Source organism: Erithacus rubecula (assembly GCF_903797595.1).
Source record: "Erithacus rubecula genome assembly, chromosome: 1".
NCBI lineage: Eukaryota > Metazoa > Chordata > Aves > Passeriformes > Muscicapidae > Erithacus > Erithacus rubecula.
The window spans coordinates 42,101,903-42,128,006 of record NC_136658.1 but is presented as its reverse complement, the minus strand read 5'-3'; the positions used below and the strand labels follow the sequence as shown (position 1 = coordinate 42,128,006).

Sequence of the window (26,104 nt, the reverse complement as noted above, 5' to 3'; positions counted from 1 at the left end):
ATGCTATTCATAAAATATTGGATTTGAAAATGCTTTTGCTGGAGACTGCTGTGTTACTGATCACTTTGAGAACTTTCTCTTATATTATATAGACACTGAAAAAGAAGTATATGGAAAAGAACATGCTATCATAAATCATGATATCTAACTTAAACTGTTGTTTTTCTACAAAAAGTCATTCCAGGTATGGAAATGTAGGAAATATGCTGACACTTCAAAATGCATGTTTAAAAAAATTATTTTTCCTTCCATTTTCTTATGCATGCTTCTGAAGGACACAATTAATTAGAATTTAGTTTTCCCTTCATTTTGGTCTTTGAAGGTTTTTAACTTGAGAGGTCAGGCCCCTAAAGAAAGGCATAGCCTTATTGTATTATTGCTGTTGTTAGAAAGACACTTTAAAGATCCTTTGAGGGCTATCTACTAAAACACTGTAACAGTTATTTTCCATTGAGGTAAATTAAGAGTATTCTTTATAGACCAGAAATACAGATTTAAAGTTTTTAATTGGACGTTTGTCTGAAGTTTTGAAGGGAAAGTTGTAGCAGTCTCCCTATTGTTTCACTGCAGTCTTTTGAAACCTGGGTTGTCTTTGAACATAACATTTTAAAAGCAGTTTTCCCTACTTACTAATGTAGGTAGCTAATTACGCAGTTTTCTTGTTAGCCGGAAAGAGGAGTCCTTATTGGAAAGAGGACTTGACTTTTTGTCCAAAAGTCAAATGTTAAAAGGGTCAGGAGTATGTGACACGTTACTTGTTGAAATTCATATCCATTGCTGACAAGCTGGCATGCATTAAGATAATTTTAAAACAGTTTTTACCCAGTGGTACAGATTTAAAGATTTTTAGCTTAGTAGTAGATCTTTATGAAGCTCTTGAAGTAACCTTTCTTGTATGCAATGTTACACTTGAAACAATGCACATATATACAGCCATGATCTAGGTTGCATGTACTTTTGTCTATATTGATAAAATGCTGGGGTTTTAGTTATGTATACATATATATGTGAATTAGCAGACTCCAGAGCTGCTGAGCTCTACTACTGGACTTAGGCTTTCAGAAGAATTTTTTCCTGATTCAGGCATATAAATAAAGTGCTGGTCATAAATATCCTTATTGGATTCCAAATACCTGGGGAGTTGATGTAGATCCCTGTGCAGAATAAATTCTGAAAGCGTAACTGTCCTTAACTGGTGAATGATGAGTTATTTCCACATCTGATTGTACTATGTATCTATGCTTTTAATGGTTCAGGTTGAGTAATTTCTCCATGTGGGGTTCTGTTTTTAAACACTTTCGTAAATACTGAACTATAAGTGTTCAGATGGATGGTTTTTTTGCTTAGAAATTAAGCACATAAATCTGGGTAGGGCTATATACCTTTATTAATATCAAGCATAGAGCTGAGGAAAGCAAATATGGAATATTAATTGGATTATCTCACACTGATGTTTCAGAATAAGCCTTAGTTACATACGGAGTTTTTTTAATAAACTAGGAATTATCCAAAATTACGCATTTTGCCACTAATGCAGAATTTTAAAAGTCTTAAGTAAAGATCTCTTAAGTTCCAATACAAAAGGCTAACTCCAGGTTGCATGGAATTGAAATATCCATAAATATGTGGATATAGAAGTCTTAAGGCTGTTAAAAGAGTAAGTGCCTAGAAAAAAAAAGTGCAGTGCCTAGAAATACAAAAGCTGATTTCCTCCCCTCCTAGTTTGACGTGTTTCTAATTTGTTTAAGGGAGAAGCTTTGCAAGTGTATGTAAGGCACATTAGGGCTCAGATATAAAACTGTTTGCTGTCTGCTCTGTTTCATTGAGAATGTGTTGCTTCAGATGTATTTGTAAGGATAAGTTACATTCAGCATCAGTCGGTCTTAAGTATTGTTTTTAATTTTTAATTTACTTTACAAAGTTGGAGCGTAACATTAGCACTCTTTAATTTCCAGCTCTTTTTCCATAATAACTAATTGAATTGCTCCTTTCTTCCTTCTATGTGTGATCCTGATTCTGCTGGACTATCTGCTGAACTCCATGGCAACATCACTTGTGGTTTTTGTTGTAACTCACATTTGGCATGTTCCAAATGGACTTGCATTAGCATAATGAGAGATTCCCTCAAGGAGGCCCATCCCAGATGGGTTCACCTCTGGTTAGTAGGACGGGCTCTGAAACTCCTCAGCCGCCAATGAGTGGTGTAGGTGCCGTGAGTGGTGGACCTGGTGGCTTTGGTAGAGGAAACCCAGGGGGCAACTTTGAAGGACCTAACAAGCGTCGCAGATACTAAATATTAATTCATTCCTTACTGTTTTAGAAATTCCAGTAGAATTATACAGTGATATGCCTTTATAATTTTAGCTGTTATCTGGAAACGGTTCTATTGTTATTGTAGTCTTTAAAACAGTTTCTTTTGTAAAACTTTTTTTGTATTCAGCCATAGGCTTTGTAGTATAGAGCAGAAATGATGCGGATCATTACGTAAGGCAATGTGTTTGTGACTCTAGCAAAATACAATGTGTGACTATGCTGTAAAACGTGCAGTTATCTGATTACAATAAAACAAAAATCACTGGAAAGGATTTTGGGAATGTTATTACTAATACTGAGTAAGAATAATTCTGTGCTTAATTATAAGTGGCATAATTTTCATTTTTACGTAGTTTCTTTTATGTGTCAAGAAAGTTCCATTCTTAATAGTGAGTGTTTAGCTAAACTGCATGGTGCAGTACATACACACCTGCTTTTTTTTTACTTTCCAAGAGCATAAACTTTTATACAAAGTGTTCTCAAAGATACTGTGTCCTTGCATCTCAATCCACCATTGCAAACTTAGTCACAGTAGTCTTACCAACAGAGGTTATCTGTCAGACAGTTTATTAGAAAATTTAACTTGGGAAGGGGAAAAAAAAAAACTTTGAAAAGGTGTCTCTATGTATGCTTTATTCATAACTGTGAGTGAATTTACCTAAACTATAGAGAAGAAAATTGTTTTTGACATCTGTGTGTTCTGCTGATGGTTAAAGTATTTTCCATTGCAAGGAAGGAGACATCTCTGCACGCTGGTTGAAAGCTTTCTGCTGTGTTTGCACGTTATTATTGATAAGTATACATTTCCCCCAGTGACTGGTTTGAATAAAAACATGTCTGTTATCAGAGAGTAACTGTTTGATTAGGAAGCGAATACGTGTTTTCCAGTGAAAATAAGTGTTCACTTATAGTTGAGTAATAAACATTTAAAAGGATTGCACATGAGTATTCTTCCGAAAGTTTTTACTGAACAAGGAATTTGGAAAATACCCATTTCCAGCACAACTCAGGATAGATTTGCTGATTGAGTTTTAAGATAAAATTGGTAATAAAGCTGTTAGGAAGCTTATTACGATTCTGTTTGGTCAGTCTTGGAAGATGATGGAAAAGACCTATTGGTTCTATTCTTATAATGTCAAATAAGTAGGGATATTTTTTGGTTACTATTACTCTTTTTTCTGTGCAAAATAATTGTAAAATAATTGTGTTCTTTTTCATCAGTTCACTCACATTTTCAGAGGTAGACATTACTAAATTTTACCTGCATGAATTGTGATGCTAAATTGATTAAAAACTGATTTGAAATAACCTGGTGCTCCAATCACATCCAAATGGTATATACATAGCTCAGCATGGGATGCAAGCAGCTGAGAGGGCTTTTGTGTGTTACTTGTTAATCCAACTGTGATTGACTTGGTGGATTGAATTTTGAGCAAATGGTTAACAAGAAAATTGTATAATTGCTGGCATTTTGGAAATATACTGTTACTTAAATTGCCAGTGTTCTATGGCTTAAGGTACTGTTTTCATGCAGTAGTGTATGTGTAGTGTAGTGTTTTCATACACTTAGTGTAAGTAAGTGTGTAGGTCCTCCCTTGTGACATGGGTACTTGCTAAGCATTTTCCTTTAAAGTGTCTTTTTTGCATTACTTGATACATGCCACACTTTGTAATACAATACTGAGTTACCTCTAGCATCTGAAATGCTCTTTCCCCATGGTATATGTATCACATTATAGCACTCCTTCTTAGAATGAAACTCAACCAAACTGAAAATGGTTTTACTTGGCACAGTGGCCCTGAACCTCAAGATTTGGGAAATGTACTTTTTTCACTGCTATAAACTAGTGTTTGCATATGGCAACTACTTAAACTCTCTGCTCTAGTTTGCTTTATTCAGATGAAAATGCAATTTACATTGGTATCTAATAAGGTGTCTATAAGATTACTTTTTTCTTATCTTTTCTGCCCTTGTTCATGACTTTTTTTTAGGGGATTGAGCAATATTGGTGTGAATTGATAGTTCTCAACTGTGAAGCTGTGCAGGGAGCATGTTTTAAATACAAATAAAACTAGATTCAAGAGATTGGTTCAATGTCTTCAAAGGAAAAGGCCTATTCAGGCCTTTTAGCTAGCTCCTGTGTATTGCTTTAGCTTTATAAACCCTCCGTCTTGTAGTATCTGAGTAAGTTTCAGAAGAACATTAAATATACTGAATCTGCAAAAGTGGTACATACTTCCCATGCCACTTTCATGCTATTTTAAGTGCATGTTTGTTGCACTGTGGTTTTGGTAGCTGGTGGACATATGCATGTATTTGAAAGTTTTTGTAAATTTTATTTAACATTAGTGATTGTCATTCCACAGTTGTGACCTGCCCTTCCTGTAAACTTCTGACTGGGATGGATGGCTCTGCTGCATGGTCGCAGTGGATTTGCCAGCTGTCCTTTCACTGCAGAAAACAATTTAACCTATTTTTAAATGTCCATGAACCAAGTCCTAACAAATAAATAAGGAAATGTATTTTTGGCAGGCTGTAAAGAGTCAATGAAGAATGCCTTTTGTAACTGATGACACAATGATAAGTTCAGCTGTTAAAAGTTTTCTTTGGGCTGCCTGGCTCAAGTCTAAAGGCAGTGCTTCTCATTTTGCCAAATGTAGCAGTAACTGATCTTAGCTATACAATAAACACTTAATTTTGTTAAAAAAGGAATGGTCCCAAATTCTTTCCTAAAAGTGTGTAGATGTGGCCAACCAGTGTTTTTGCATGAAGGTTCTCCTTTCTGCTAAAGTGATTAATTTTTATTGTTCCTCATCTGGTTGATCAGTTTATCATTTTTTCTGTATACACATGTACTCAAGATTTTAACTACATTTGCACTGTTAACTGGAAAGCACAGAGAAGTCCTGATGACTCTGCTGTATGCTATGCTAAATATGCTATGCTGTATACATATATATATACATATATATACATATACAGTATGCTATGCTGTATGCTAGGCTTGGAATATATGTGAATCCACCAACTATAGTGCACTTACTTTTGTGGTGTACTTACTGAGCTATTACAGTATTCCTGAAGTTTCATATTCCTGAACTGTCTGATTTTCCTGTCAGTTACAATTTAAAGGTAACAAAGATTTACTATTCCGTTTAAGTTAAACACTGTTCTGACCAATGTGCTCCTTAGATAAAACATATCTTGGGAAACTTTGTGGTGATCCTAATATACTTTGCTGTATTGATTTCCTAAGAAAATCACGAACTACTGTGGATTACCTAGAAAGAAAAGTCCTGATGTACAGTTATTAAAGTCCACATTTTTTAATGCAATTGTACATAAAAATATAATAATCTGGAGATCCTTACTAGAACTAAATTTAAAATAGATGGCAAGAAGACATTATGAACTAAATACTGCATTAATGTAATTTTAAGCATAATGCATAATATACATAGTATACATTCTGATCTAAAGTATGCTGCCACATTTTAAAATGTTATACCAATTTATATCCCTCTTTTCCACTCTTGATTTCAGATGTAGAATAACTTGTAATTATAAATTCTTTGAAAAGTACTAAACACAAACACTGTGACATTTATGAATTACATATTGCTAAATAGTTGCAATCTGCCTTGAGATAACTTGACTCAAAAATCTTGAAATATCCAATCTAAAGGCACATTCTCAAGTGAAAACCAAAACACTGTGTAGGCCTTTTGAAGGGAGAAAATATGCTTGGAGGTGAGATGTTCAGCAATTAACTGGTGTGCTCTGGTGGCGTGAAGTTCATTATACTTCAGTATGTTGCAGAAACAATTTTTTTTTTTTGCATACTTTATAATTTATCTGTTTTTTATAACAAGTTCCATCATGATTTTTCCCTTCACGAGTCAAACTAAAGTGTAAATGAACTACTAAAATAACATGGAAGGCAGAGGAGCAACTAGAGTCAGCTTATATTGGACCACAAATGTGAAGGGGGTTCTAAATCCCATTCCTGAGACTTGAAGCATATCCATGGGTAGTTTTATGCATGCAAGATCTTTGTTAGCTTTTGCTTGTGCCCAAGAATTGGCAACTTCAGAGGGCTCATACCTCCAATGCAATTTAATTCTCTTCTCAGGAGACCTCAAATTATTGATATGGGCACTCTGCTGCTACTAAGATGATCATCTTGGAGTTTGGTGCTTTCTTTGGGCTGTTAGCTCACTCCTAGCATGAGGGAATGTCAGTCCAAACTTTTCTGATTCGGGAGTTGTAAGGAGGGAGTGAGTATGGCCAATGGGAAATGCAGAGGTTGCACATTACTACTTTAGGTAATTGGCTATTCAGTGCTAGTTTGGTGGCAAATGTTGAACTGTAGTAAACTGAAAGTATTTGTTTTTTTAAAATTCACTTACTGAAATGTAAGAACTTACTAACAGTAAGGGATTGACTAAAAACTTGGAATACCTAATGTTAGGTATAATTTTACCCATTTATATGTTATCTTTTGTTACCTTTCCAGATATACTGTGAAGTATTTTTAGCAGTCTCACCAGTTAAGTGTATTTTGTTAATAGTTTTGGGCGTTTTCCCATAAAGTATTTTAAAAACCGTAAATGTAGGCATTTCAGGTGTGTTTTCACAGTAATACATAAAGTATTGAAGCTAGTTATAAAATTGTCTAAAATGTTACTTGTAGAATAAATAAACTGAAATGAATTTTTCATGAAAACAGTACTTTTTATGGCTTTAAATGCATGGAAACAAACCCTCAATGTGTTCATTTTCAGTGGGATAGATTTAATAGGTCTTTTCCATCCTGAACTTCCTTAAGATATGTCTGAAAGTAAATGTAATTGAAGTTTGGAGACATCCTTATTAATGACCTCAGCCTGACTTTTAAAAGCAGTGCAAGAAATTTCTTCTGTTTGGAACTGCAGCCCATTTTTCCTAATCGAAGGAGCTATTTGAAAAACCATTCAGAGATAAGCACAGCATACTTACAGGTAAAACTATTAAAGGACCCCTCTGCTCCAACGTAATGATTATTATACACACAAATCATATTGAGAGAAAAAACACAACTTTGTAAATGTGGGTAAAATCTCAAGTGATCTGGATGTGGTCCCTTGAGTGGAGAATAAAATGCTCATAATAAGAGGTATGAAACAAAAGGAACTGGACTGTGTTACTGCATACACATGTGGATAATGTTTTTCCATTTGTTTGAGTAAATTATTTGTCTAGAGCCTCCATTATTCCTGGATTTACTAGTGTGCTTTTATATCTCAATTTCTGTAGAGCATAGCTGTATAATTTGATTGAATTTAAATGCTAATTGTATGCGGGATGTTAAGTGCTTGACTTGAAAGAAATGCAGTGAGAATAAAGATACTGTTCTTGATTTTAAGTAAAAACTGCCTAGATCCTTGAACAGGAATAAGTCCTGGAGGGTCCTGTATGTAAATTGAACAAAAGATGGGAGAGAGGGAATAAAGTAACATAATAAAAGTGAGAAAAGTGTGGTTTAATTTTATACCTACAGCAAATTTACAAAAATAACTTAAAGTCTCGTTGTACATGAAAACCAAAAAGCAACTAATTTTTAATAGAAGAGGTGGAAATACCAGTTACATTCATGTCTTGGATTTTTTAAACTGAATTTAGTTTTGTGCAAATGGCCAAGAAATATCAGAAAATCTGAAATGAATTAATGTTCTAAAATATTCTTGGGTTGTAGGGTGGGATCACTGCGGTTGGATATTTCACTTCTGTGTTGTTTTTATGAAGTTGTTATGTAGGACTTGATTTTGTGGCTGGATACAGCAATTGTATACAGCGTACACACATCATGTAAGTATGTAACAGCTTATTTTTAAGGTTGTTAGCCTCTCATCAAACCAATGAGAATCTAGTCTTAAACCTGAGTGCATCATACATGCAGAAGCACCAAACAGAAGACCATGGTAAAGGAAAATGAAGTAGTACATATTGATTAGTAGTGATGGGATGGGATTAAGGTATTTCCATTAATTTTTTTGCCTTCGCTGTAATAATTTTTTTTGTGTGATAGGGAAACTAATTTTATTATCAATTAATGCTAGAAAGAAAAAATCCCCATCAAAACACATCTCCCAAAGAAATCCCCAAACCCTAAATACCTCAGTGTACAACCCAACCCCAAGCAAAATGTGTTTCCTCATTTTAAATAACTACATATAAGCAAGGTGGAAGAAATAATGAATTCAAAAAGATGTAAAAAACACAAGGATTTACTGTAATTCTTTTTGCATCTGTTAGCTCTTGATGGTTCTGGTAATTTTTAAAGTGTTACTTAAAAAAAAAAGTTCTATTACTGTTCATTATTTGATGTAAAAGGATTTATTCTACTAAATTTATTTATTGTTGCTAAATTTAAAATATTTTCATATAGTGTAAAATTGCACAAAAAAGCACTGCATAAAGCAGCTATTGCAGTTCTGAAGAATGCAGTATTTGAACTGCCAGCTGAATTGATCTTCCAGGCTGCTTACAAATGTTTTAAATATTTGTATGCTAATGGGAATTTGAAATATTTGTCTGCATATTTAAAATAATCCAGTGCATGCCTTGCTGTAGATACAAACAGCCTTTTGCCCTCCTTGCTGCTTAGTCCTACTTCCTCTGTAAGCAGTGAGCATGAGACCTGTGTAAAGGAGACCCAGTGAAAATTATTGATTCTGCTCATTTCAGTTTGGACAGAAAGAAGAGCAAGGAGGGGCAGTAGAGCAAGACTCTTCATACCTGTGCATACATAGGGTAATTTGTGCTGCAGACAAAAAACATAGCTTAATAAACATTCTCATTAAGTGAGTTTGGAAGAAATACATAACCTAGAACAAATGGGTAAGAAGTGTGTTGAAGGCTTTAGATGTCTGAATTAACAGAGTCATGGTTTACATTCTCGGTGATAGTTGGTCTGAGAGTGTGAGTGTTTCAAGCCATGAAGAAAATAATGTACACTAAAATGTTGAACCAAATTTTATGTGAGCTTGATCTGTCTGTTCACTTTCTGCAGTTACCAAGAAGGTTACATGCAAGCCAGTAAAAAAATGGAAAATAGTGTTCTTCGTGATTTCTCCAGTAGAGATGATATATACAGAGTCTTTAAAAAGATGCAAGACTATGCACATGTACTTTTTCCTGGAAGAAAATATATAAACTGCCATTACAAAGATGGGAAATACTGTCTTTTAAAATGCTAACATTCTTCATTCTTTGATACAATAGTGCTGTGTTGCTCCATGTATTATCTTCTGCTTTTAAGGGAGAGAGCATGTGAAAGGTAAGCCACAGAGCCCCAGTTTTAATCAACTTCAAATTAAAAGCTTTTCCCAGAAGACACACCTGTAATAGTGAAACAGTAGTTCATCTGTAGTTTGTTTCAGTGTGGAACATTGTTTTTTCTAGAACTTCCAGCGTTGTACCAGTAGCAGTTCCACATCTGGCATTTTCAGAAGCTGTGCTGAATCATACAAATAAAGTTTTTACCTTAGTGTGTGAAGAGTGCAATTACTGCAATTTAAAAACTGAATGCTCAGAGTTTTGAAAGAAAATGTATGAAAGAATTGTCATCTATTGAATTGCTGGTTTAAAAGTGAAAATTGTCAACTTGGCAGCAGGGATGGCTGTACTTCAACAATTATTTTGGGATATGTGTCAGTTTATTATTGCCATGTTATACTTTGTGTAACTTTTGTAGTACCACTTAATGCATGTTTGACATCATTCTTGCATCACACTTGTTTAATTTATTGCTCACACTGATGAATGCAACTGTCTGTAGATGGGTGGTACCTGAGTATTTGTTTAGTATTATATAACTTGTTTAGGAGGGTTTTTAATTGATTAACTTGTTTTCTGTCTTCTATTTACTCTGCATGCTCTTAGCAAAATACATTTTTTTCTATTTTATATTGGGAAAAAGTAGCGAGTAATGAAAAAGTGTTTATTAGGAAAATAAATAGAAGTCCTGGATGCTTCTTACTGTTCTAAAATGACAGCTGACTCAGGAGAATAAAATCACTTGGTGTGCTTTCTGCATGATTATTCTAGACTTTTTCCTGCTTACAGCACACTTAAGAATCATTATTCAAGGTTAAAAACCTTGAATTACGACAGAAAATGTTGAATTTCTGTCTGGTTTTAATCCTAAGTGTTGGTTACAAGACAGTAAATTAAACACAAATGTCTTGATGTTTGCTCTGAATAGTACTCTTAACTCCACAATTGTACTAAACATAAAAAAAATTATTTGAGTTTCATAATTTCTAAATACTAAATTAGCCAATCCCCTTAGGATGGGGTGGGGTGGAGAAAGCAGAGATTTGTGGAGAAATCCTACTTGTTTTCAGTTGCATTATGTTCCACAGCATGTGTATTTTACTCTTTACATTGGGCTCATTTATTGCAAAGATTTAAAAAGAAATATAATTTATTGTATTTCATCCAGTTATAAGTATTAGCTCACTGGTCCATTGTAAAAATAGAATTGGTTGGTTTAGGCACATATTCTTTACTGGAGATCATGGCATGTAGCATAAATAACAGAAATAGGGTAATTCAAGTGTTGATGATATGTTGTTATGCCTTTAAGCCTGGTTGGATAAAAGCTGATACATGTTTGAGCATAATGATGTTTAAAACTCTGTGCCCAGAACCTTTATGCTGCACTGGCATTTCTGCTTTATTGCTGTGGTAATCACAGAAATACTCACAGGTTTGAAAGTCTTCACCTAGATATATGGGGGAGGGTAAAGTATTGACTATTGTATGTTGCTTGGTTCTTGAGATCTTGTGTGGGAAAACTGGTATTGTAGAATCTTCTTTATATGATTAAAAAAACCCAGTAAATTTTTAAGCAATCTGTCTTGTATATTTAAAACTGTCTAGTGTGAAGGAAGCCAAATGGTGTATCTTCAAAGAATATTGGAAAACTATTTTACTAGAGGTCTTGAGCTCTAAATCTTTTACTGGTTTGACACTGAGGACCTGGTGTCTTAACTCTAACCTTACACTACAATTATGTTGGAAATGATGCAGACTTCTGCCAAGCTTTAGAAGTGATGTGAAGATGTAAGGTGACTGTAGAATTGAGCCAAATCATACATATTTGATGCTTGTTGCTGGCCTGCTCTGGTTATCCTAATCCATTCCTGCTAGGCTTTTGTTTCCTTTTCTGTGCTCTAGATTTTCTTTTATTGTAAAAGGCTTTACGTTTTCCTGATGATGTGGAAGATATGAGCTGTATGAAACTTTATTTGGGGATTCCAATACTAGACTTGACAGAAATGGTTTAAAGTAAGGGAAAGATGTCAGACGCACAGTAAAAACCAGTTCTTTCTATGTTTTGACAAGTTGTTACATACTTCTTTATATGTGTTTTGTTAGTATATATCATATATGTATTCTTAACTTGTTATACCTTTAAAAAGGATTTATGCCCTTTCTAAGGGGGACAAAAGAAGTTCTGTTCTGGATTAAAATAATTTCATAGTTTATCTTTTGTGTAATTACGCAATAATTAGGTGAAAGAGTACATGAGAACTTAACAGATAGTTACCCTTTCTGAACTCACAGATGTGTGTGAATACTAATGCAGAAAAGTAAAAGTAGATAAGTGCTCTTCATGGATTTACAGATGGGGGAGATACTATTGTGGAAAGCCAGGAAAATGTGGCTTGATCTCATCTTTCACTTTGCAGCTGTTGAGAATTTGGGAGCTGCCATAGAATTAAACACCTGCAACCATGACTTAAAAACTTCATCTAAAATTCTTAAATATTGTTTCAGAGCTCTGCTATAAAAGAAACTAGTTCAGTGTAAACATTCAAATAAAATACATGCTTTAATGGAAAAAGTAATTCTGAAAGCCTGTGTTTTATTAAGATAAGAAGAGTAATGTTATTGGGGAGTTAGGTGTATTTTCTTGTGTTTTTACTTTTTGTCTACATAGTTTAAAAGTAACAGAGGTCAAATTAATAACATGCAGGGAAAGGCTAAATATATAGGACAAAATTTCCTGCCGAAGGATTAAAGTTCAAATATGTATAACTTAAGTACCGGTGCTTCCAGTAGAGAGCTTCTGTCATGAGTTTAAGGGAGCTCCTGCTTAGAAAAAGCTGCTGCCCAAATCTGGTCCTCCTCTTATGGCAGGAAAATGTCATCTTTACCTTGATTGTGACAAACCAATAATAGGATTATCAGGATTTAAGTTTATGAAGAACATAGTTATCTTGCCACAGTGATAAATCTGAATGGCTGAAGAGTCAGCATCTTAAATAAGTTTGGTTGGTATAGGTTGGTATGTGTACAGCTGCATGATTGTCACAGCCTTCCCAGGACTTGGAATATGGTGGTGCCTTGGATTTTCAGCGATTGCTTCATGCCTCTGAATGAAGTTCATTTATAGCTGCACAGACACTTTTCAAAGACTTTTCAGCATCTTTTCTGCTTAGAATTCTCTTAGGTAGTGACAGCCTCTGCAGTTGTGGGTTTAGAGTGGTGCCGTCATAAATCAGCATTTGCTCCTATCAGATGCAGTCGTTTTAGTTCATATCTGTTCAGTCATTGCAGTGCACTTCCAAATATTACTTTTCATTAATGAATGTTGTATTATCAATGAGGTTTTGATCTGAGTAGAGACTTAGGAAAGTACAGAAAATACAAACTAGTTACATTTGTACTGTCAGTGAGACAAATTCCTTTAATAATTTCAGGTGTGTTACAGAAAATCTCTTGGATGGTTCTAATTCGCTAAGTTTGTAATAAAGATACTTGGATTTTGTTCTGCCTTTGTTTTCTGAGGTTCATCTTTAAACTGTTTAGACCTCTGCATTTATTTTAGCTTTCACAGCTTGATGTAAACTAGAGTCCTTCAAACTTTATGCATAAATATACCCTGTCAGAGCATACCCATCAGTCAGGTGCTGATCAGATGCAAGATTTTGCAGAGTCCACAATGAAAGTAAGCTGACCAAAATAAGTTGTGAAATAAGATGGGAGTAAACTTAGGGGAAGACCAGAACAAGATTGAGCAGAATAGGAAAGCAAAAAGCTCTGAAGGTGGTCTGTAAAAAGCAGTGCAAAAGAATCTGATAAAGAGTCTATGTTCTGTTAATTGTTCAAAGAAATGGATGCCTATCATGATGCACAACTTCAGTTTGAAATGCAGATGTCTTTGGAGAAGCTGCTGCTTGTTTAAGTGGAGTTTCTTTTTCAAGACATTGCAAGTAATGTTTGTAGTGTATTAGAATGGATGTTTTTTACTTGAGTACATCAAAAGTAACCAACAGGTAACTGAAGTAACAGCTTTTGTGTTTTAGTCTGTGTGTGTAATTAATGTGTTGATATTTACAAATTTGACACCCAAGATAATTTTGAAAGCTTGTTTGTAAATTAGTATTTTTAATGTGAGAATTATAGTGCGAGCTTGCATCTTGAAATCTGAATGAGCCATGATGAAAAACAGTACTAGCCATCAGTCTCTGATCACAAATGTTTAGTTTTGAATATGATTCCAAATTACTGCCTTTGTATATAAGATGATATCACAAGGGAGTTCCTCACTTCTCACAATGTGCTCTTGGCCTAGTCCTGTGCAAAGGAGTGTCATCACCGAGGCCTGTACTTTGCTCTCAAGTGAAGAAAATGGTAACCAACTGGAGTGTCATTATGGGGAGTCTATGGTGGAATGGTTAATAGTATTCTGAACGCTCACTAAGGTGCCTCATCTGTTATTCAGACTTGAAATTATTTCTAATACAGTGTTTTTCAGTCCTCCTCGCTACATGTTAGTGGGTGTTCGCTTTGGTCTACGTATGGCAGTTGAGCTTAAAGCTTTTTTAAAAATGTTTAATATTAACTTAGAAAGCTATTTCACTTTGGGTAGAAAGAATAGCTTTGCCTTGCAGATAGTAGTGACTTTACTAAAATAAGGAATGCTGTACATACATTCTGTGGTACCATAAAGCTGAAATAAATCCTGATAGTGCAGCATCAGCAGTATGTCCAGTTGTGCAAGGAAAGGACAAAAAGCAAAGTTTGATTCCCAAACTTGCCAGGCAGTACAAGAGTAGCAAATAGAGAAATGGTTCCTTTATTCAACCTTCCTTTGTGTGTTTTTTTCAGAAACAGGTAAGTCTATGTCAGTATACCAATATGGGGTAAAACATTTGCAGGATACCCTGTGGTTTATTTATGCTGTTTGTTGTCTTTGTCTTGAAATACAGATTCCATTTCCTGTGTATTTCAAATCTAATGTAAGATTTTCTGTTTTCTACCAAATATGATTTTATTATGGTGGAAGCCAGAAGTTGGTATTCTGCATTTGTTACAGAATAATCTGAAATGGAATTTTATCCAGTAAAGTACAGGAAGGAAATTACTTAATTGTACAATGAACCACAAATCTTTTGAGAGGACCAGAGGCAACAGGTACCCACTTCTGTGGGTGCACAGGGGGTTACTTCTGAGCATCAGGAAACATTTTTACCATGAGGAGTGACCAAGCACTGGCACAGGCAGCCCAAAGAGGTTGTGGAGTCTCCATTCTTGGAGATGCCACAAGCCATGTGGATGTTGTCCTGGGCACTGACTCTAGGTGGCCCTGCCTGAGCCGAGGAGTTGGACCAGATGGTCTCTAGAGGTCCCTTCTGACATTAACATGTCCATGATTCTGTCATCTAAGCAAAGCTTTGAATTTATTAAACTTTATATGAATGAATTAACATTTAAACGCTATTACATGCTTAGGTATCTGAATCCTTCCTTTGTAGGTTTCATTTCAATGTAGATGTATGTGCTGGGTAGTATTGTTAAATTTTACATTTTCAAATGAAGCATGACAAAGGTGAAAACTCTCGGAGTGAACGACTTGTTGTTAATAAAGACTTGTGTGACCACGTCTTGCCCTGCCCTTCCCCCAGCACAGTCTTACAGATTCAGAGATTTTAGCCCCACAAAGATAATCAGTTCTGCTGTCATTATTTTGGAAGAGGAGGTTAGGACACTGGCCTAACTTGGCACCTGCTGCAAAAATGACAGGTAAGGAACCTTACAGGAGGGAATGGGGAGCAGTTGTGTGAAGTTCTGTAAAGCAGAATTGCAAACACTTCAGAAGCTGTGTATTAGTGAGTTTCACAATTCCTTAGGAATACTGTTTTGCTGGGGTTTTTTTAAATTAGAGAAAATTGGATTATGCACAGTATAGGAAATTTTGTGTGAAACTAGATTCCCCTTTAGGTTTTAGAAATATCTTGAAACTAGTGAGGTCATCACTACTTTATGTAAGAATTTTTCTATAATACAAAGCTTATGCTGATTTTCTCTAGTCTTAAAACTAAGGTAAAACTGTCTCTTAGGCTTTGCATATGCACATTTTTGCTACTTTAAAACAATTTAAAATTATTTTTAAATAAAAAATGAGTTAATAGAAGTATGCCTATTTAAACATCCTGAAATCTTAGTGGTTTTCTTAACTCCTTACATAAGTGTAAGTTTGTTTGCATTGTGTGTAAGCCAACGGTATCCTGACTTCTGTTAAAATAGTAGAGCTGTACTGATCTATTGAACTCTGTGCTAGCTGTGCTGGTTTAACAATACCTTATTTACAACAGACTTTTCTAAATCTATTTCTGTGATAGGTGGCCTCAGAATTTCCAGAACCTGGCAGAACTATCTCGTGAACTTTTAACTGTAGCTTCCAGTGCCGAGTGCAGCATCTTCAGATACTTTTCATCTGTTGGGTTTCTTAAGTTTTCTTTGTGAAGTCACATCTATATATCATTATTTCTAAGTGAAATAGATGATAAGGATTAAAGGTTGTTACCATATTCCTTCAACACTTTTTTTTAAAAACTTTTTAGCTGTTCATGATAAAGTATCACAAAAGGCTCAGAACTTCACATCTGTGTAACATATCATGTGAGTTCTGAATGGAGAAAATTACACCATTACTTGGACATTTTTCTAAGTTGTTTAGCATTAACACAGTCATTGAAAGTAAAAATCTGAACACTGAAAGGTATTTTTGCTGTTTTAATGACATTTGTAAAATGGGTAATTATTAAAATCATTGATAAGCCAGCTATTCTGGTGCTGCAGGTTCCTCAACTTGAAATGGGAGTGTCATATAGGGGAGGAGGCTGTGTTAAAAAATACAAAATTTAGTGGCTGTTTCATACAGGATTATCTTAATGACTTGGACTGCCTCACAGTGCACAAAATTTTGCAAAAAATATGTGTGTGTGTGTGTGTGTGTATATGTAAACCCCACTTTGTGTCCTGCATTTAGGAATATAATGACTTGCAAATGAACAATTTTTATTAATTTTACGAAGTACTTATAAATTTTAGTGTCTTTGAATTCAGACCTTGCTGAAGCTGTACAGATGAAAACTTTTGTGTCTTCTTTTTAAATACTTTCAGATGTGCTCATCATTCCCTAAATACTGAAGAAATCATCTAATTTCTATATGGTGAAGATTTGCAATCCAAGCAAAATAGAAACAAATGTCCCTTGATCGCATATTGTCAGTGGCATGGTTTCATTTCCTGGCCACTACTAACTGGCACCATTTTTTCTTTTTTGAAATCTGATCCCAGAAGAGGAATATTACTTCATTCGCATTCCTCATTTTGTGTAACATGGTAACTTCAGGTACCCTACACTTTGTAACTTGAAAGTTATAAAATGGATGCAAAATATTTTCAATAATCTTGCAAAGAAAATTGGATGCCTTGTTGGCTTAGCTTTAGTGTTTTCCCTTTTGTTTCTAGGAACTTAATTCTTCTTTTGAGCCCTACTTTGGTAATATTTTTTCTATTAAATGCTTGCTTGCTTCTGCTTCTCTGCAAGTATATGCACTTATTAAGAGAATTAGACAAACACAAGATTGGGGAAAAATTGATTTAGTCTCTGATGGTTTATTGTCCTCAGCAGGGACTAATCATTATTAAGATGAGCAGGTTAGGCCAGACTTAAGTTAAAACTAAGGGAAGAATGGGGAGGATAAGATTGCTTGACCATTTAAGAATGTCTAGCACTGTATCTTGTGTTAGTATGTCAGCAGCCAACATTGTTATCTGTTACCTTTTGATAGGTAAGCCTGAACAAAAGCAAACATGAACACAGCTCTGCGGATCATCTTGGGTTCCCTTTGGAAACCCCAAATAAGTGGCCACAAGGGATTGTCTGTTTTCCTGAGAACAGCTCGGCATTGGAGTTCTTTCTGTGTGCTGGATAGTGGTTCTGCTACTCTAAAAATCATAACCTGTGCCTGCTGGTGCAAAATGCCATATGGTCACTTCAGTGGAATTCAAAATTTACCTGTGCTGCTGTGTGTTGCTAGGTAATTTTTAAAATAGATCTAAAATAAAGTGGAGACTTAGGGGGGAAGCTGTTTGTTACAGTAACCACCAAAAATCCTGTTAATTTATAAACAAAAACCAAAATGCCCTCAACCAAAGCACAAAACCTGTTCTGTCAGTCAAGCTGGTGAAGCTGCTGCGTCTGTGTGCAAGGTAAATGTGAAATGTCCTTCGGTGTTGTAATGTCACAGCTGTTCCTGCTCTGAATTGTTGCTGGCAGCCTGGAGCTTGTCCTGCACAGTTGGTCTCTGCTGGAGAGATCCTGCTATGCTGAATATGTGTTACTTGAGATAGGTGCACTTAGGGCTGGTTTTCAATCTTCCTTCATAATGGCACAATAATGCACAGTATCACTTAGTCTGTGTGATGTCTCTCTTCTCTCCAGAACAGGCATGTTTATCATGCTGTTAGCCTTTCAGACAATTTCAGATTCATTTTGCTTGCCACCATACCCACTTTGAGTTTTAATTTAATGAAAAGCCTTATCATATGAATGTAAATTCAGTCTCTTACTTTGCAAACAACTTTGTTGTGTTCCAGCTCACTCTCAGAAACCACTTTTTTTCATCACTGGCTGCTTGGATATATTCAGCTCTAACAAAGTAACTACTGCTAACAAACAGTAGAGTTTATATATACTGTAGAGAGGTTGGAATGATCTTAGAAGAGACTCATGAACAAATAGTGCAGAGGCACATTCTTAGTAAAAATCATGCACATTTTAACATTCCCAGCAGTCTTACTGTGAGGTTTTAGAGCCCGTCATCAAAAATATACCATATTTATTTGGCTACAACTTTGTCATTAATATCTCTTGGTTGCCAAGGATATGGCTCACTACTTTCTCTTCAGTAAATCTGGGTGGCCAAGAAAGAGAAAGTAATATACACTGTGAGTTACAGAAACTGAGAGACTGTGTTAGGCCCTGATGCTTTAGCTTTCTTAATGGGCGACAAAAGGGAGAAACTAATTATTGGGGTTTTTTAATATTAAAATACAGACTGAAAGATGGGCAGTTTATAATTTTAGCCATCCTGTTAGATGGGTACATACCTATCAATAGCTACATTAATTTTACCATGTTGAGGTAATGTCTCAGGACATTAACACTTGTTCAGATGACAGTTCCAGCCAGCTGCCTATGACTGACAGTTCTATCACTACAGCTATTAAAGTATTTGACTTGCTAAATGATTGTAGTATCAGCTCTTGTGAAGTTATAGCTCTAGTTAGGAAGGGTTAGTAGGCTGTGCTCTGTCATTTGTGCTTTAGGAAGAAAGTGTCTATCTTGCTGAATGTCTGGTACAGAATAGGTAACAGAACTTTTAAAATCTGATAGCAAACTTCACCATGGGGTGGAAGGGGGGATAAAGAGGAACCAAATGGGAGAATTGATTTAATAGGACTTGGACATTAAATCATGCCAACTTTAAAATGGTATTTTTTCTGAGCTGTGAGTCTCAGCCTGTTTTCACATGTGTCTGATAAGGTAAATAAATGTTTGTGGTTGTGTTGTAATTTACACGTATGTCACTTTTTGAGTTGCTTTTTGGGACTGTACCCGAAGTGAAGCTAGCCTGAAAGGTGCAGCCTGTGTATGGCTTTCCAAAGGAATTCTTTCTGTAATAAATATTTGCAGGATGTGCTAAATTTTTTGATAATCAAATAGGACCTCAAGATGTTGGAAAATTGTTTTAACAACCCCTTACTTGAGAGTATGGGGAGTTCTTCACCCCTTTGTGCTGTTGTAATCAGGACCTTTCCAGGCAGTGTTCTCCATAGATATTTCATTAGGGCTCTCGGGCTCTGCAATGCGTCTCAGTGCCTGACTAAAGGATTATGCTAAGCCTGTCAAACATCACAGTGCTCACATCTTATTTTAAGTCAGAGGCATTTGTGGAGAAGAGGTGATTTTAATTCAGGGAGGAGCGAATGTGTCTTCAGGTGAGAACTGTTTTGAAGCCTGAATGGTTAGGGTGTAGAGCTGTTGAATTTTAAACACTTTGGACAGTTGTTTCACACGTGTACTCTGTGAGAAGACACACATTGTGCAAGATGGATACCTTTATTAACACTTCTATTTAGGCATTTTTAATAGAATGATAATAATTTAATTACTGATTAGTAAATGTAGTAGGAATAATATATACTAGCTGTTCTTCCAACTGCAGTTACTGCAAATATGAGCAGATCTATTGCAGAAGTTGCAAAATTATGGAAATCTTAAACTTTTGCATGAATTTCTAATGCTTGTAGTATTAAACTGTATTTTAATGATACTTGTATGCAGTTCTGCTGTGAAATGTTATTATAGAGTGGGACATTTTACTCCAGCTCAGTTTATATTATTTTGATAGGTAACTTTTCCCCTAATTAATAATGTCTGTACAACATGCTGCGGAAAGAGAAGGAGACTGCAGTGAGAGCTATTAGTTCCCAAGTGTCACTAATGACTCAATGATGTGTGCAGGGATCCTGATCATTTTAGTGGCACTAATATTAAAAGGATGAAATGCCACTTGTGCCTTGCCAGGCCTAGAAGACAACATGTAGAATGTCTTCTGTCACATGAAGTACATATGTTTTAGAAAACCTCCAGAGAGAAACGACTTGGGGCTCTTTGGAGCAGAACTGCAGTTAATTTCCTCCAGGCAGAAATATGAAAATCTGGGAACTTGTTAATGTTCTTGGAACAGCTGTTGTTTAACTGCAGAGGTACTAAAAATTTAAATAAAAATCTTTGGAGAAACAAAGAATGGATTTTTTTCTGGTAATGGGAAGTTTTTTTATGGTTTATTACTCCATATATAATGGGTTTTTGAAAAGAGAAACCTACTGTGTTTTCCCTTTTGCTTGAAATGTCAGTTATTTACAGTCTCTTTATTTTTTAGGTTACTATTAAAATCTTAAAATGCAGATGAAGACTGGCTTGTGCAGAATCCTTCTGCTCTCTTGTGCAGACAAAAGGGAATCCTAAAACAGCTTTTAGTACAAGGTACGTATTAAGGTATATGGCTTTATCTAGCAGTTACTGAAATCAGTACCCCACTTTTGGTTCAGATTTGTGATTTGATGTAGTTGTGCTTCTACCTCCAACTAATGATTTCAGATAATGTAATTCCTGGTATAATTCCTGCCACGTGTTATGTTTTTAAAGGACTTCAAGCATATGTACACAGCCTCTAGCAGTCAGCTCAAGCTCTGGCCAGCCATCCAAACCCCACAGTGCCACATTAATATGATGCCATGTCTGAGCTGCTGGATGTTATTGATACATTGCACTCAGAATCCTATTTGTACAACCAATACAGTAGTTACCGATTCTGAAGGGTTATCAGAGAGCTCTGGTCTGGAAGGTGGTCTGGGAAGCAGTCTGGGAAGCCTGGGGCACAGTTTGATTTGCATGCACACAGGTATGTAGTGCCATCTACCCTGACTGTAGGCATTACCTCACTGGGGCTGATAGCAAGGTTTTAAAGTGAGTTCTCTGCAGCTAAGTTCAGTAGTTCTGGTAGTTCCAAAATTGTTATTTTTATAAAGTAAAAAGTAATTTTAAACACTGGTGGTATTTGACCAAGATGTGCAAGTTCTACTTGCAAGAGAAACTTGTGTTAATTCTGCTGTTTGTTTGGCTTAGCAAAAGGACTCAGAGCTGTCTCTGTGGTTAACAGTAAATAAGAGAACTGGCTATATAAAGGACCAGAACAATTTATCTGTTTTGTAATCACATGTAAAAGGTGTCCATGTCCATTGCAGGGGTTCAGACCAGATGATCATCTCTCTCCATGTGCTGGCAACTTTCTTGGTAAAGCAGGATGCCCTTGGCTGCCTTTGTGGCCAGGTTGCAATCTTCGCTCAGAGAGGTTCTTGGACTTGGGTGTTCAGGGGCCACTATGTCTTTACCTGCAAAGGGGCTTTCCAACCATCTGGCCTCCAGCCTGTCCTGGTGCCTGGGATTATTTGTCCCTAGGTGCAGGATTTGGCATTTCCTTCTGTTGAATTTAAGGAGATCCTGTAAGTCCAGCCTATCAAGGGATCACTGTATGGTGGCATGACACTATGGCCTTAGTAGCCACCCCTCTCAGCTTTGTGCCAGCTGCAGATTTGCTGTGGATGTGTTGTCTCATTAATCAGAGCAGATGTCCAAGAGAACTTCATGCCATTGACAACCTTCCAGGCCCATCTGTTCAGCCAGGTTTTAGTCCACCTCATGGTCCACTTACTGAGCCTCTCAGTATTATGATGGGTCAAAAGTGTAATTTCAGATATTTTAGCAGTGTCAAAAGATTTCCTAAGCCAAGGTAGGCAATATCTACTGCTCTGCCCATGTCCACTGAACTGGTCACCTCACCAGAGCAGCTCTCCTGTTGGCATCCTTAAGAATTTGCCAATGACCTCTTTGTAAATCCATGCTGACTGCTGCCACTTACCTTCTTGCCCTTCTTGGTCTGGAAATGGTTTTCTGGAGTAGTTGGTCCATCATGTTCCCAGGGCCTGTAGTTCCCTGGATCCTCCTTTCTGCCCTTGAAGACCAGAGTGACTTCTGCTTTCCCCTGGTCCTTTGCACACCTCTCCCAGTTGCTACACTCTGTCAGCAATGGAGAGTGGCCTTGCAAGCACTCATCAGAGCATCCATCAGGCACAGCATGTGTGACTTGTCCAGTTTGTGTTCCCTCACCTGGACCCAGTTATGTTCTTGGTACTGGGAGGGGCACTGAGGAGGCGGGAAAGTTGTGGCACACCTTGTTTTGTCGTTTTGCTTTTGCCTTTTACTAAGGAATCCCATTATTTCCTAGCTGTAGTAAAATCATAGTATAAAAAATTATCACACAATAACTTGTAATATAAACCAGACTATGGAAATAAGCAAGCTACAAGCATTTACTCACAAAATCTAAAAAAGACATGCAGCTAAAGCTCTTCATTAGAAAAGTAGTAGTAAGACAGAAAATGCCTAATTTTTTCAGAGTTTGATTCAAATGGTTTTGGGTTTTTTTTTTTTTTTTAATTCAAAGGACGTTTTGTGTTGACCAGGTATCCATTGGAATTCAGTCTTGCTTGTCACTACATATGAGAGTGCCAGTGTGCCATGAGAGCCATTTGGGAACCTCAGTGTTTGGCAGGTTTCCCAGGCATCTCAGAATTTTTCTGTCAGCTTACAACTTCCTTCCTGTGAAGGGAGAAAAGGGATGGTCAAGGTTCCTCGGAGATTCAAGTGTTCCTTTTACTGGCTAAAGAACAACTTGTCTCAATGAAATAATATAAACCTTTCTTCCTCTTTTCCCCATTCCTCACTTGTGTGTGGACCTCAGCCTGCAGTATGAACCTGGCTGACAAAGTGTAACAGCATAATGAAATTGTTTGAAGTGTTGTGCCAGGCTGCTGCCCCTGGACTTCCTGAATAGAGGGAGCTCCGGGTAACCTTGGGGAGGAGGGCTGTCTGAAAAATTGCTGGCATTTCTCAGCTCTTTATGCGACTGTATTTGCTGATGTTTTGCTCTGTTATTTGCCATTAGAGTCGTCTTAAGTGCTTTGATGACAAAAATCACACTTGCAAGGAGGTTATCACTTAGATGCCTTGTAATTCCTCAGCCTGAATTATGCTTACTTCTTGGAAATGTTCCTCTCCATTGAATGCATTAGGTTTAAATGAAAGCCGTTGGTGGCTGCCCACCCTCAGACTGAAGATGGCTGTTACATTGTGATGATGTGCAAAATGCTGCTCTGCACCTTGGACTTACAAGGACCATCCTGGTGAGACTATAATTGTTTTGTCACCTGTTAGAACTCCTGTTATAGTACATTTTGTACTCTGTTTTCAGTTTGTTAGTACTATTTTTGTGCTTTATGTGTGTATGGTTTTTTTCTTTGTATCTCTCTGTGTCCTTGGGCACACAAATAATGCTGTTACCTAATAAAATAGTAACTAAATCTATCACACCTGGCTGAAGGTAGGAGAAAGATGGACTGATCATTCTCTCTGTTTGCAGCCAGGCTGGACCTGTGAGATGTACCTGAAGGAAAAGGGCTGTTTGAAGAACGTGAATACATCTGCATGTGAGGTCCAAGACCTCTTCCTACATGAGGAGACGAGTTACAGCTTTTGTGATGTTACTGTCTTCAGCCTCTGGCACAGAAGGTGGTGCCAGTCCAGCATTTCACAGTAAAGCTGATGTTGGCCTACTCTGATGTGTAACTGAAACACTGATGCTCTTTTCATCTAGACTGCACTCAAAGTAGATTTCTTTCTAGAAACAGCAGTGTTAAGGGAAATGGGTGCCAGTAAAAGGATTAAAGTTTGTACATTCTACAAGAATAGTAAATGATATTTAAATGACTGCTCCTTGGTTCAAATGATTGCTGTTGGACTTTAAAAAACCCTTTTTAAAGTATAAAAATAGTTTCAAGCCCTACAATATGACAAAAAAAAAAGTGGTAGGGTTTAAAGAAAAGCAATAATGTGGATTCTGTTTATGCTGCAGTAGTTTAGAAGAACACAAAAATATTAATTATCTAGAGAAAAATGGTATGAGCCAGTGACAGCTGAAAAGAACTGGAAGGAAATGTTAATCATAGGGGAGGTTACAGCTGCGGTAAGCTCTCTGTACTGTTGAGTAAGAAATTATGCTACAACTGCCTGCTGTCTTAATGCAGCCCAATAAAAAGATGAAAAGCCATGAATGAAGACTGGAAAATTAATTTTACGGGATGTGATTTGAACATTGGCCTGCAATATATCACCAGGGGTTTTTTTTCAATTTCCACAACTATTGTAAAACTATTTCAAATTAAATGAGTAACAGGATGTTTATTTTCTATTTTCTGAAATCAGCAAGGTAGTGAAGATGAATTTGAAGACTTGACAGGAACTTCATGCAGTTAAGTCCTGCAGTGGGAACTGAACTAAGCTGATGGAGTTGTAGATCCTGGGCACAGACTCGTGGTGAAGCAGCTTTGTGGAGGCTGATCTGGGCCCTGAAGGCCAAGTGATGATGAAGGTGTCCATCCACATGCTGGGCTCCACTGGAAGATCATGGCTGAGCAGGGGCCAAAAGAGCAGTGTCGCTGTTCAGTACTTCCTAATCTTTTAAATCTCCTGTGCAAGCTTTTCCATAAGGGTTGTCTCATCCAACTTTGTAAAGCCTTTTTGAGAAAACTGTCAGCACAGCCTTTACAGGTGGGAGAGGCCAGGACAGCACCTTTGCCTGTCACCCACTGGTGGATTGAAGTCAATGTAAGACAATACAGCTGCTGTAACAGGCTAAACAGGACTTTCTTCCCAAAATCATCTCCCTGTCCTTAGCTAGGGAAAGCCCATACAAGTAACAGCTCCAGGGCACAAGCCTTCTCATCAGGAAGTGGGAGTCTGCTATAGCTGGAGCTGTCACCTCATGGGTAATCCTGCCCCCCTCAAGCTCTGGCAGCTCATGCCCATGCAGTTGCAATGAATCCAGGTTTGGTAGCAGGCTCTCATCTCCCCTGGCTATGGAATAGTATCTTCAGCTCCCATACACATGGTTTGGGCTGTCTCAGCAGCAAAGCTGTGCCTTCCCTTAAGAGCAACAGGCATAGCAGAAGAGGGAGACAATGGGAAGATCAAACCCCTCTCTAATAACTGCATCAGTGCCAGTAGTAACTGATGAGAGGAGTTCCTTACACTTCAGATCATGTAGGAAGTATTACATTTATGGAAAAATATTCATTTGTAGCTACCATGCATGACAGGTGAAACTGCTGTGGAAAAACAGGTGACTTGAAATCAAAAAGAACCATCTCCTGCCTGGTCCCTTTCTTCTGGCTGCTATACTTGAGGTATGTGAGATTTGAGAAACCCTTTTACAGCTTATAGTTTTTCCTGATGCCTCAGTTCTGCTCAAATTTGTAGTGTGTGGTATCTTTTTCAGGTAGATTTTTCCAAACTTGCCTTTGTCCCTCACTCAAACATTATAAGACACATTCAGAAGGTGAAAAAAAATTTCCTTGTTTACATGAGACACAGAAAACCAGGAATTCTGAGGTGTCAAGATTCAGTGATGGGCTTGCAGTGCATGCCCATGCTGTAGTAGCTTAGAAACACATGACTTTTATAGTCCTCTTGCCTTGTTCAAAGACAAGACTCCATTATGGATTGCAGCAAAACTAAACACACTGCTACAGGAATGCATCCTGCAGTTTTCTCACTGCTCCTATGATCCTGGGCAGCCACCACACCTCAACAGACTGACCTCAGGAAAGACGTGTTACAGCAGATGTTTTCCAGTACCATATGGAAAGGCACATGGTGGGAATAGAACTACAGCAGGGACAGACAAACACAACACTTTGGGACAGCTCCTGTGCACTTAGAGCAATCCTGGCTGGCTAAGATGGCAGCAGAACGCTGTGCTG

The 26,104-nt window shown here is 36.9% G+C and overlaps 1 protein-coding gene across 9 annotated transcripts in view; it reads left to right on the top strand.

The window, feature by feature from the left end:
• PSPC1 (paraspeckle component 1) overlaps nt 1-24,225 on the top strand; it is a 57,322-nt gene extending 33,097 nt beyond the window's left edge. The window contains exons 7-10 of one of the 9 annotated variants that reach the window (XR_013777049.1): nt 17,449-17,697; nt 20,608-20,711; nt 23,360-23,470; nt 23,707-24,225. Coding sequence is in view for 2 of the 9 variants with exons in the window: in XM_079329474.1 (XP_079185600.1) it covers nt 2,108-2,293 (186 nt within the window). In the remaining 7 variants the exon portion in view is untranslated. The other 8 variants (XR_013777046.1, XR_013777047.1, XR_013777048.1 and 5 more) reach the window with 8 other exon arrangements.
• The last annotated feature ends 1,879 nt before the right edge of the window (nt 24,226-26,104 follow it).